Consider the following 10,079-nt stretch of genomic DNA (forward strand, 5'->3'; position numbering starts at 1 on the left):
AATCTCACACTTTCCCTGAATCCCGTACCATCGCCCTCATTCTCTTCGGTGAGGACAGATGTGAATTATTCATCCAACACTCGACCAATGTCCTCCGGTTCCCATAGATTTCCCCCTTGGTCCCAACTCTTTCCCTGGTTATCCTTTTCCCATTGATATCCTTGGAGAATATCTTGGGATTTTCCCTACTTTTAGCAGTCAGAGCTTTCTCCCATTCCCTACGTTGCTTTCCTAACACTTTCTTAAGCTCCACCCTGCATTTTCTATGCCTCGCTAAAGCCTCCACCGATTTGCTCCCCTTGTACTGGTTAAAAGCCTTTCTTTCCCTTCCGTGGGTGAGGTTTTCCAGCCCCTCCCCCTGGCAGGATCTTCCAGTCCTGCTGAAGTCGGGCAGGGGGGATTTAAATGGATTGCTGCATCCACGGTGGGAAAACCCAGTGTGTCGAACCGAGCTGTCCGGTCAGGTGGAACTGTCCGATTATCATTCAAACACTCGCTATCGTGCTATTTTTTTTAAAATTCTCCAATCCGAACGCATCTCGAACAGAAACGGGCCATTCGGCCCATCGAACCCTCTCCACCACTCAGTACCGTCATTGCCCTTAGCTCTACTGCCTCCTCCAATCCCCACTCCCTCCCTCCCTCCCTCCCCATTCCCTCGAGGGGCTCAGGGGAAGTTCCTGATTTGCCATCCCGCCTGCTGACGAACGTTCTGGAAAACCTCGGCAGGTCTGTGGAGAGGGAAACCGAGTTGGCGTCCCGGGGCTGGAAGACGTTCTTTCGGACGAAAGCAAATTACTGCAGACGTGGGGAACCCGAAACAAAAACAGAAAATGCTGGAAAACCTCGGCGGGTCTGACAGCGTCCGAGGGGAGAGAATAGAGCCAACGTTGTGGGTCTGGGTAACCCTGCGCCAGAGCGTTTGAGCCCCAGACTCGATAACGCTGGCTCTATTCTCTCTCCCCGCACGCTGCCAGACCCGCTGAGATTTTCCAGCGCTTTCTGACAGGGTGACGGACGGACGGACGGATGGAGGGGGGAAATGCTGGAACAGTGACGCTCTGGCCCTCACCACCGGCTGCATCTTCCCCTCAGGTTATCTCCGCACAGCAGCTTCCAAAGTCAAACAGAATGAAGCTGAAGTCCGTTGTGGATCCTCTGGTGGTGGTGGAGGTACATGGAGTCACAGCAGACAATAACTCCCAAACAACAGACCGTATCAGCAATAACGGTAAGAATGAGGCTCGCAATAACTGCAGCCCAGTGACACAGTGTCATATACAGCCCAGTGACACAGTATCGTACACAGCCCAGTGACACAGTGTCGTACACAGCCCAGTGACACAGTGTCGTACACAGCCCAGTGACACAGTATCGTACACAACCCAGGGACACAGTGTCGTACACAGCCCAGTGACACGGTGTCGTACACAGCCCAGTGACACAGTGTCGTACACAGCCCAGTGACACGGTGTCGTACACAGCCCAGTGACACAGTATCGTACACAACCCAGGGACACAGTGTCGTACACAGCCCAGTGACACGGTGTCGTACACAGCCCAGTGACACGGTGTCGTACGCAGCCCAGTGACACGGTGTCGTACGCAGCCCAGTGACACGGTGTCGTACGCAGTCCAGTGACACGGTGTCGTGCACAGTCCAGTGACACGGTGCCGTACACAGCCCAGTGACACAGTGCCGTACACAGCCCAGTGACACAGTGCCGTACACAGCCCAGTGACACAGTGCCGTACACAGCCCAGTGACACAGTGCCGTACACAGCCCAGTGACACAGTGCCGTACACAGCCCAGTGACACAGTATCGTACACAGCCCAGTGACACAGTGCCGTACACAGACCAGTGACACAGTGCCGTACACAGCCCAGTGACACAGTGCCGTACACAGCCCAGTGACACAGTGTCGTACACAGCCCAGTGACACAGTGCCGTACACAGACCAGTGACACAGTATCGTACACAGCCCAGTGACACAGTGTCGTACACAGCCCAGTGACACAGTGTCGTACACAGCCCAGTGACACAGTGTCGTACACAGCCCAGTGACACAGTATCGTACACAGCCCAGTGACACAGTGCCGTACACAGACCAGTGACACAGTGTCGTACACAGCCCAGTGACACAGTGTCGTACACAGCCCAGTGACACAGTGTCGTACACAGCCCAGTGACACAGTGTCGTACACAGCCCAGTGACACAGTGCCGTACACAGCCCAGTGACACAGTGCCGTACACAGCCCAGTGACACAGTGTCGTACACAGCCCAGTGACACAGTGCCGTACACAGCCCAGTGACACAGTGCCGTACACAGCCCAGTGACACAGTGTCGTACACAGCCCAGTGACACAGTGCCGTACACAGCCCAGTGACACAGTGCCGTACACAGCCCAGTGACACAGTGCCGTACACAGACCAGTGACACAGTATCGTACACAGCCCAGTGACACAGTGTCGTACACAGCCCAGTGACACAGTGTCGTACACAGCCCAGTGACACAGTGCCGTACACAGCCCAGTGACACAGTGTCGTACACAGCCCAGTGACACAGTGCCGTACACAGCCCAGTGACACAGTGCCGTACACAGCCCAGTGACACAGTGCCGTACACAGCCCAGTGACACAGTGCCGTACACAGCCCAGTGACACAGTGCCGTACACAGCCCAGTGACACAGTGCCGTACACAGCCCAGTGACACAGTGTCGTACACAGCCCAGTGACACAGTGCCGTACACAGCCCAGTGACACAGTGTCGTACACAGCCCAGTGACACAGTGCCGTACACAGCCCAGTGACACAGTGTCGTACACAGACCAGTGACACAGTATCGTACACAGCCCAGTGACACAGTGTCGTACACAGCCCAGTGACACAGTGTCGTACACAGCCCAGTGACACAGTGCCGTACACAGCCCAGTGACACGGTATCGTACACAGCCCAGTGACACAGTGTCGTACACAGACCAGTGACACAGTATCGTACACAGCCCAGTGACACAGTGTCGCACACAGCCCAGTGACACGGTATCGTACACAGCCCAGTGACACAGTATCGTACACAGCCCAGTGACACGGTGTCGTACACAGCCCAGTGACACAGTGTCGTACACAGCCCAGTGACACAGTATCGTACACAGCCCAGTGACACAGTGTCGTACACAGCCCAGTGACACAGTGTCGTACACAGCCCAGTGACACAGTGTCGTACACAGCCCAGTGACACGGTGTCATACACAGCCCAGTGACACAGTGTCGTACACAGCCCAGTGACACAGTGTTCGTACACAGCCCAGTGACACAGTGTCGTACACAGCCCAGTGACACGGTGTCATACACAGCCCAGTGACACAGTGTCGTACACAGCCCAGTGACACAGTGCCGTACACAGCCCAGTGACACGGTGTCGTACACAGCCCAGTGACACGGTATCGTACACAGCCCAGTGACACGGTGTCGTACACAGCCCAGTGACACGGTGCCGTACACAGCCCAGTGACACAGTATCGTACACAGCCCAGTGACACGGTGTCGTACACAGCCCAGTGACACGGTATCGTACACAGCCCAGTGACACGGTATCGTACACAGCCCAGTGACACGGTGCCGTACGCAGCCCAGTGACACGGTGCCATCCGTGACACAGTGACACGGTGATGTACGCAGTACTGCAGTCAGGGCTGGAATACAGACCCAATATGTACACTACACTGAGCAGTCAGTGCTAAATAAGGATAGGTAATGATTGTCCATTTTTGTTGGTCTGGTGTGGGCCTGGCATGAGCCTGGCGTGAGCCTGGCGTGGGCCTGGCGTGGGCCTGGCATGGGCCTAGTGTGGGCCTGGTGTCACTGATAGACTGGGTGGCCACGGGTAAGAGATTCTCTTCCCCAGAGACTCCGTGCTGCATCTTCTGTAATGATGGCGACGCTGTGGTCAGTTGCACAGTCCCTTTCCTCAGTTTGAGTTAGTTTTTGGCCTGTTACAGATGTATTTAATTTGAAGAGAATTTCAGATTCTCGGGTGGTGGTGGGACTCGAACCTGTGATTTCCCTCAGTAACACTGGGCCCTTGTGTCCCCTCAGGGTTTAACCCCATGTGGAACGCCACTTTCCAGTTCGACATCACCGTCCCGCAGCTCGCTCTCGTCCGATTCGTGGTACAGGACTATGACATGTCGTCTCGGAACGATTTCATTGGACAGTTCACAGTGCCCTTCACCAGCCTGAAACTAGGTAATGGGGGGGGGGGGGGTGCGGGGTGGGAGTAGGAGTGGGGGGGAGATGGGGGCGTGGTGTTGGGGGGAGAAGGAGTGGGGGAGAGATGGGGGGGTGGTGTGGGGGGGGAGTAGGAGTGGGGGAGAGATGGGGGGTGGTGTCGGGGGGGAGTAGGAGTGGGGGAGAGATGGGGGAGGGGAGGGGGAGAGGAGGAGTGGGAGGGGCAGGAGGGAGGCGGGGGGAGGGTGAGGGGGAGGGGCAAGTAGAGAGGGAGAGGAGGGGAGGGCCCCCTCTCGCAGAAACTGGTGGGGGCACCCCCCCCCCACCTCCCCAACAATATGGTCACCCCTGTAGAACCTCTCTGTCCAGGGAGAGGCCATTCGCGCCATCATGCCCGCCCTGACCCGTTTGAAAGAACGATCCAACGACTCCCACTCCTTCCCCCGCTCGGAGAACCGCACATTTCTTTTTGCTTTTCCATTATCCATCCCGTTCCCTTGTTCTGGAGTCCCTGGGCGGAATCTTACAGGCTCGCTCGTCCTAAAATCCCACCCCCAGTGTCGACGGACCTTCCCGTTGTCCGCCCCTGGGCCCGCTCCGATTCCCCGGGGTGGGCACACTGGTAAAATTCCAGCCAAGGAAGCCATTGGGATGATAGAGTCCGTGCGGATATCCCGTTATTACTGAATCCAGGGACCAGCACTGTGTCCCACCCTGAACCACACTGTACTGTCAGCAGACTCACAGTGTAGAGCACCAGGATAATACTCTGGAAATATCGCTTCAAATCCCACCCTGGCAGCTGGGTGCGATCCGAATCCAGTCGATTAATAAATTCAACAGATAACCCGCCAAAACAAAATCAGGAATGAAATCTAATGGACGGCACAGTGGGTTAGCACTGCTACCTCACAGCGCCAGGGTTCGATTCCCGGCTCGGGTCACTGTCTGTGTGGAGTTTGCACATTCTCCCCGTGTCTGCGTGGGTTTCCTCCGGGTGCTCCGGTTTCCTCCCGCAGACGTGCTGGTTGGGGTGATTGGCCGTGCTAAACGTGCGGGCTTACAGGCGGGGAGAGGATTGGGTAGGATATTCTGACAGAGCGACAGCGCGGATTTGATGGGCCGAATGGCCTCTCCTGTCCTGTAGGGGTTCTGTGAGAGGGATACCAGCTCACCCTGGACTGATAAGATGGCTGTGTCCAAACACACTCGTCTGCCCTCTGGCATTCCTGCTTTTGCCAATCAGCCTAACGTGGCCATGTAGGCAGAGAGCGGTCATCCAGTTGGTGGGGGAGGTGAACCGGACAGGGGACCGTCCCCTGCACGTCCCCCCCCGCCAGTGTCTGAATCAGAGCGAGGGGGAGCTGCATTAGGGTTAGAGTGCTGGGGTCCAGTGTACGTAGCAGATAAATACCCTCCTATCTCACTCATTAGTAGTCAAGCAGTGTTAAAATTGGCAAGTCATGTTACAGCTTTGTAGAACCTTAGTTAGGCCCCATTTGGAATATAGTGTTCAATTCTGGTCGCCACACTACCAGAAGGATGTGGAGGCTTTGGAGAGGGTGCAGAAGAGATTTACCAGGATGTTGCCCTGGTATGGAGGGCATTAGCTATGAGGAGAGGAGGGAGAAACTCGATTTGTTCTCACTGGAACAACGGAGGTTGAGGGTGACCTGATAGAAGTCTACAAGATTATGAGAGGCCTGGACAGAGTGGATAGTCAGAAGCTTTTTCCCGGGGTGGAATAGTCAGTTACTAGGGGGCACAGGTTTAAGGTGCGAGGGGCAAGGTTTAAAGGAGATGTACAAGGCAGATTTTTTACACAGAGGGTGGTGGGTGTCTGGAACTCGTTGCCGGGGGAGGCAGTGGAAGTGGATACAATGGTGAGTTTTAAGGGGTGTCTGGACAAATCCATGAATAGGATGGGAATAGAGGGATACGGGTCCCCGGAAGGGGAGGGGGTTTTAGTTCAGTCGGGCAGCATGGTTGGTGCAGGTTTGGAGGGCCGAAGGGCCTGTTCCTGTGCTGTAATTATCATTGCTCTTTGTTCTTGTTGGCGACTGTGACCCCACTGGGAAATAGAACATTGGGGCCCCCAGTATTCGAAGGGCTGAATGGCCTACACTTGCTCCTATTTTCTAATAATTTTGCCCAGTTTGCCAAGAGAGAGAATGGGTTTTTTAAATGGGGGTGACAGACAGGTTGACCGAGAGGGTGACAGGGGGGTTGACAGAAGAGGTCTGTGGAGGGGGCAACCAAGAGGGTTTGGGGGTGACAGAGGGGGTGACGGAGAGGGTTTGGGGGTGACGGAGAGGGTTTGGGGGTGGTGGAGGGGGTGATGGAGAGGGTTTGGGGGTGACGGAGAGGGTTTGGGGGTGGTGGAGGGGGTGATGGAGAGGGTTTGGGGGTGACGGAGAGGGTTTGGGGGTGACGGAGAGGGTTTGGGGGTGGTGGAGGGGGTGATGGAGAGGGTTTGGGGGTGACGGAGAGGGTTTGGGGGTGCTGGAGGGGGTGATGGAGAGGGTTTGGGGGTGACGGAGAGGGTTTGGGGGTGACGGAGAGGGTTTGGGGGTGACGGAGAGGGTTTGGGGGTGGTGGAGGGGGTGATGGAGAGGGTTTGGGGGTGACGGAGAGGGTTTGGGGGTGGTGGAGGGGGTGATGGAGAGGGTTTGGGGGTGACGGAGGGGGTTTGGGGGTGACGGAGAGGGTTTGGGGGTGACGGTGGGGGTGACGGAGAGGGTTTGGGGGTGACGGCGGGGGTTTGGGAGCAGGTGTTGGGGAGGATGCTGGAATGGGGATCAGTTTGGGTTTGTTGGGGTAATAAGGATGGTGATGGGGTAGTGGGATTTGGAAGGGGTGATTGTAAAGGATTACACCCCCACCGCACTGATCAGTGAGGGTGAGCAGGCAGTAACTGTGTTTGACTCCATTCTCCCTTTGTCAATGTCTGCAGGTTATCGACACATCCATCTCCTGTCTGAGGACGGGAGCCATCTCCCCTCCGCGTCGCTGTTTGTCCACATCATGATCGAGTAAACCTTCACCACCTCTGTATCTGACATCTTAAAACACCGACTTCCAGACTGAACCGAGGGAGGGAGGGGGGAACGCAGAGAGAGACAGAGAGAGTGGGGCGGGGGGGGGAGAGAGAGAGGAAATGGGGGGGAGAAAGAGGAGGAGTGGGGGAGAGAGGGGGGAATGGGGGAGAGAGAGAGGGGAATGGGGGAGAGAGAGAGGGAATGGGGAGAGAGGGGGGAATGGGGGAGAGAGGGAGAGGGGGGAATGGGGGAGAGAGGGAGAGAGGAATGGGGGAGAGAGAGGGAGAGAGGAATGGGGGAGAGAGAGGGAGAGAGAGAGGAATGGAGGAGAGAGAGAGGAATGGGGAGAGAGAGGGAGGAGGGAATGGGGGGAGAGAGAGAGAGAGAGAGAGGAATGGGAGAGAGAGAGAGGGGAGGAAAGAGAGAAGGGGAACTGGGGGAGAGAGAAGGGAGAATTGGGGGAGGAGAGAGGGGGGGTATGGGGAGGAAAAAGGGGAATGGAGTGGGAGGGGGAGGGAGGAGTGGAGTGGGGAGGAGGGATGGAGAGGGGGGACAGGAGGGATGAGGGAGGAGTGGAGTGGGGGGGTTGGAGGGACGGAGAGGGGGCGGGGAACAGGAGGCAGTTTGCACAACACTATGGAAGGTGTGGTTTCTTTGCTGAGGACCGAGGGAGATTTCAATGCTGCTGCTGCTCGTTTCATCCAATCCAAACTCTGTCGGCTTTTTTAAAACCTCTTTTTTAAACTTTTTTTTTTGGTTAAGATTTTCTGTACATTCCGGCTGAACAGAGTGAAGGCCGTTCACTCGTCAAATGTCACCTGATTGGTTGGGGATATTCTTTGTAATACACTGTCTAAAATCCATTTTAATAAAGGAATTCTGAAGCAACTCACTCCGCCTCTCACTTGTCCTGTCCAACTTGCATTTGTATAGCGCCTTGGACAATCTCACGGGCTTTAGTGATGTTCAATTTTGAAATAGACTTGACTCTAATGTGTGCTTCTGTAATATTTCTGTCCGGTGGCTGTAAGATCTTCCTGATGTGTATCCTTCTGTTACACAGCTGGATAATTGCCTTAAGATATACTGACAGGGTGAAGGGCTACTCTAGAGATGAATGCTGATGGGCTGCCCTGGCCTCTGTACATGCTCTCTCTTGAAAAGGCCTGTTGCTCCGGCCTTCATACCTGCCATGACCTCGCAATTTTCTTGTCCCAGGATTGGTTTGATGCTGTCAACACTATTTATTCCAAACCTGATAGGCTCTTAATGGTCCCTTTTTAAACTGATAGGCTGGCAGAATGCAAAGCCTGCTACCAAGTCAATCCCGATGCTTTTGAAACAATTTTGAAACATTTTGAAACAAATGCCGCCTGGAGTCTGGCATTTCAGTGCAGAACCCAAAGAGAGTTTTTAAAGGGACCACGCACCGTTTTCTTTCCCTCGTAGCACTTTTCTTTACAATTCATAGAATCCCTACAGTGCAGAAGGAGGTCATTCGACCCATCGAGTCTGCACCCTCCACAATCCTCTCCGGCTCTATTCCCGTAACATAACATAAGAAATAGGAGCAGGAGTAGGCCATCTAGCCCTTCGAGCCTGCCCCGCCATTCAATAAGATCATGGCTGATCTGTCGTGGCTCAGTTCCACATTCCCGCCCTCTCCCCATAACCCTTAATCCCCTCTCTTATCAAAAACCCATCAACCTGCGTCTTAAAAATATTTAGCGAGGCAGCCTCCACCACTTCAACGGGCAGAGAATTCCAGACATTCACCACCCTTTGAGTGAAGAAGTTCCTCCTCAACTCTGTTCTAAACCACGCCCCCTTTATCTTGAGGCTGTGCCCTCTAGTCCTGTTGTCCTTTCTGAGTGGGAAGAGTCTCTCCACCTCTACCCTATCCATCCCATTCATCATCTTATATGTCTCAATGAGATCTCCCCTCATCCTTCTAAACTCCAACGAGTACAAGCCCAGTCTATTCAGCCTCTCTTCATAATCCAACCCCCTCAACTCTGGTATCAGCCTAATGAACCTCCTCTGCACTCCCTCCAAGGCCAAAATATCCTTGCGTAAGTGCGGCGACCAAAACTGCACACAGTACTCCAGCTGCGGCCTCACCAGTGCCCTATACAGCTGCAGCAAGACCTCCCTACTTTTATATTCAATCCCCCTCGCTATGAAGGCCAGCATCCCATTCGCCTTCCTGACCACCTGCTGCACCTGCAAGCTGGGTTTTTGCGACTCATGCACAAGGACCCCGAGGTCCCTCTGCACCGTCGCCTGCTGCAGTTTTTCGTCACGTAAGTAATAGTCCTTCCTACCATTCTTCCTTCCAAAGTGGACCACCTCACACTTGCCAACATTAAATTCCATTTGCCATTTCCTGGCCCATTCGCCCAGCCTATCTAGATCCTTCTGCAGACTCTCCACACCCTCCGCACAATTTGCCGTTCCCCCAATCTTGGTGTCATCAGCAAATTTCGACACCCTACACTCGGTTCCCTCCTCCAGATCATCTATATAAATGGTAAAAAGCTGAGGCCCCAGCACCGACCCCTGGGGCACCCCACTAGTCACCAACCGCCAATCCGAATAGCACCCGTTGACCCCCACTCTCTGCCTCCTATTTGACAACCAATCCTCTATCCACGCTAACACCCTACCCCCAACTCCATGCCCCCTGACCTTCTGCAATAACCTCTTGTGAGGTACCTTGTCAAACGCCTTCTGAAAATCTAGAAAGACCACATCCACCGGCTCTCCTCTATCCACCGCCCTAGACACATCCTCATAGAACTCCAGTA

The 10,079-nt window shown here is 54.7% G+C and overlaps 1 protein-coding gene across 1 annotated transcript in view; it reads left to right on the forward strand.

The window, feature by feature from the left end:
* plcd1a (phospholipase C, delta 1a) overlaps positions 1 to 7,362 on the forward strand; it is a 97,086-nt gene extending 89,724 nt beyond the window's left edge. Inside the window, exons 13-15 of the mRNA XM_080213646.1 lie at positions 1,096 to 1,231; positions 4,103 to 4,252; positions 7,188 to 7,362. Of these exons, the coding sequence (XP_080069772.1) occupies positions 1,096 to 1,231; positions 4,103 to 4,252; positions 7,188 to 7,270 (369 nt within the window). The 3' untranslated portion in view covers positions 7,271 to 7,362. The remainder of the gene's footprint in view (positions 1 to 1,095; positions 1,232 to 4,102; positions 4,253 to 7,187) is intronic.
* The last annotated feature ends 2,717 nt before the right edge of the window (positions 7,363 to 10,079 follow it).

Source organism: Carcharhinus amblyrhynchos, chromosome 2 (assembly GCF_965287045.1).
Source record: "Carcharhinus amblyrhynchos chromosome 2, sCarAmb.v2.hapA, whole genome shotgun sequence".
Taxonomy (NCBI): Eukaryota; Metazoa; Chordata; class Chondrichthyes; order Carcharhiniformes; family Carcharhinidae; genus Carcharhinus; species Carcharhinus amblyrhynchos.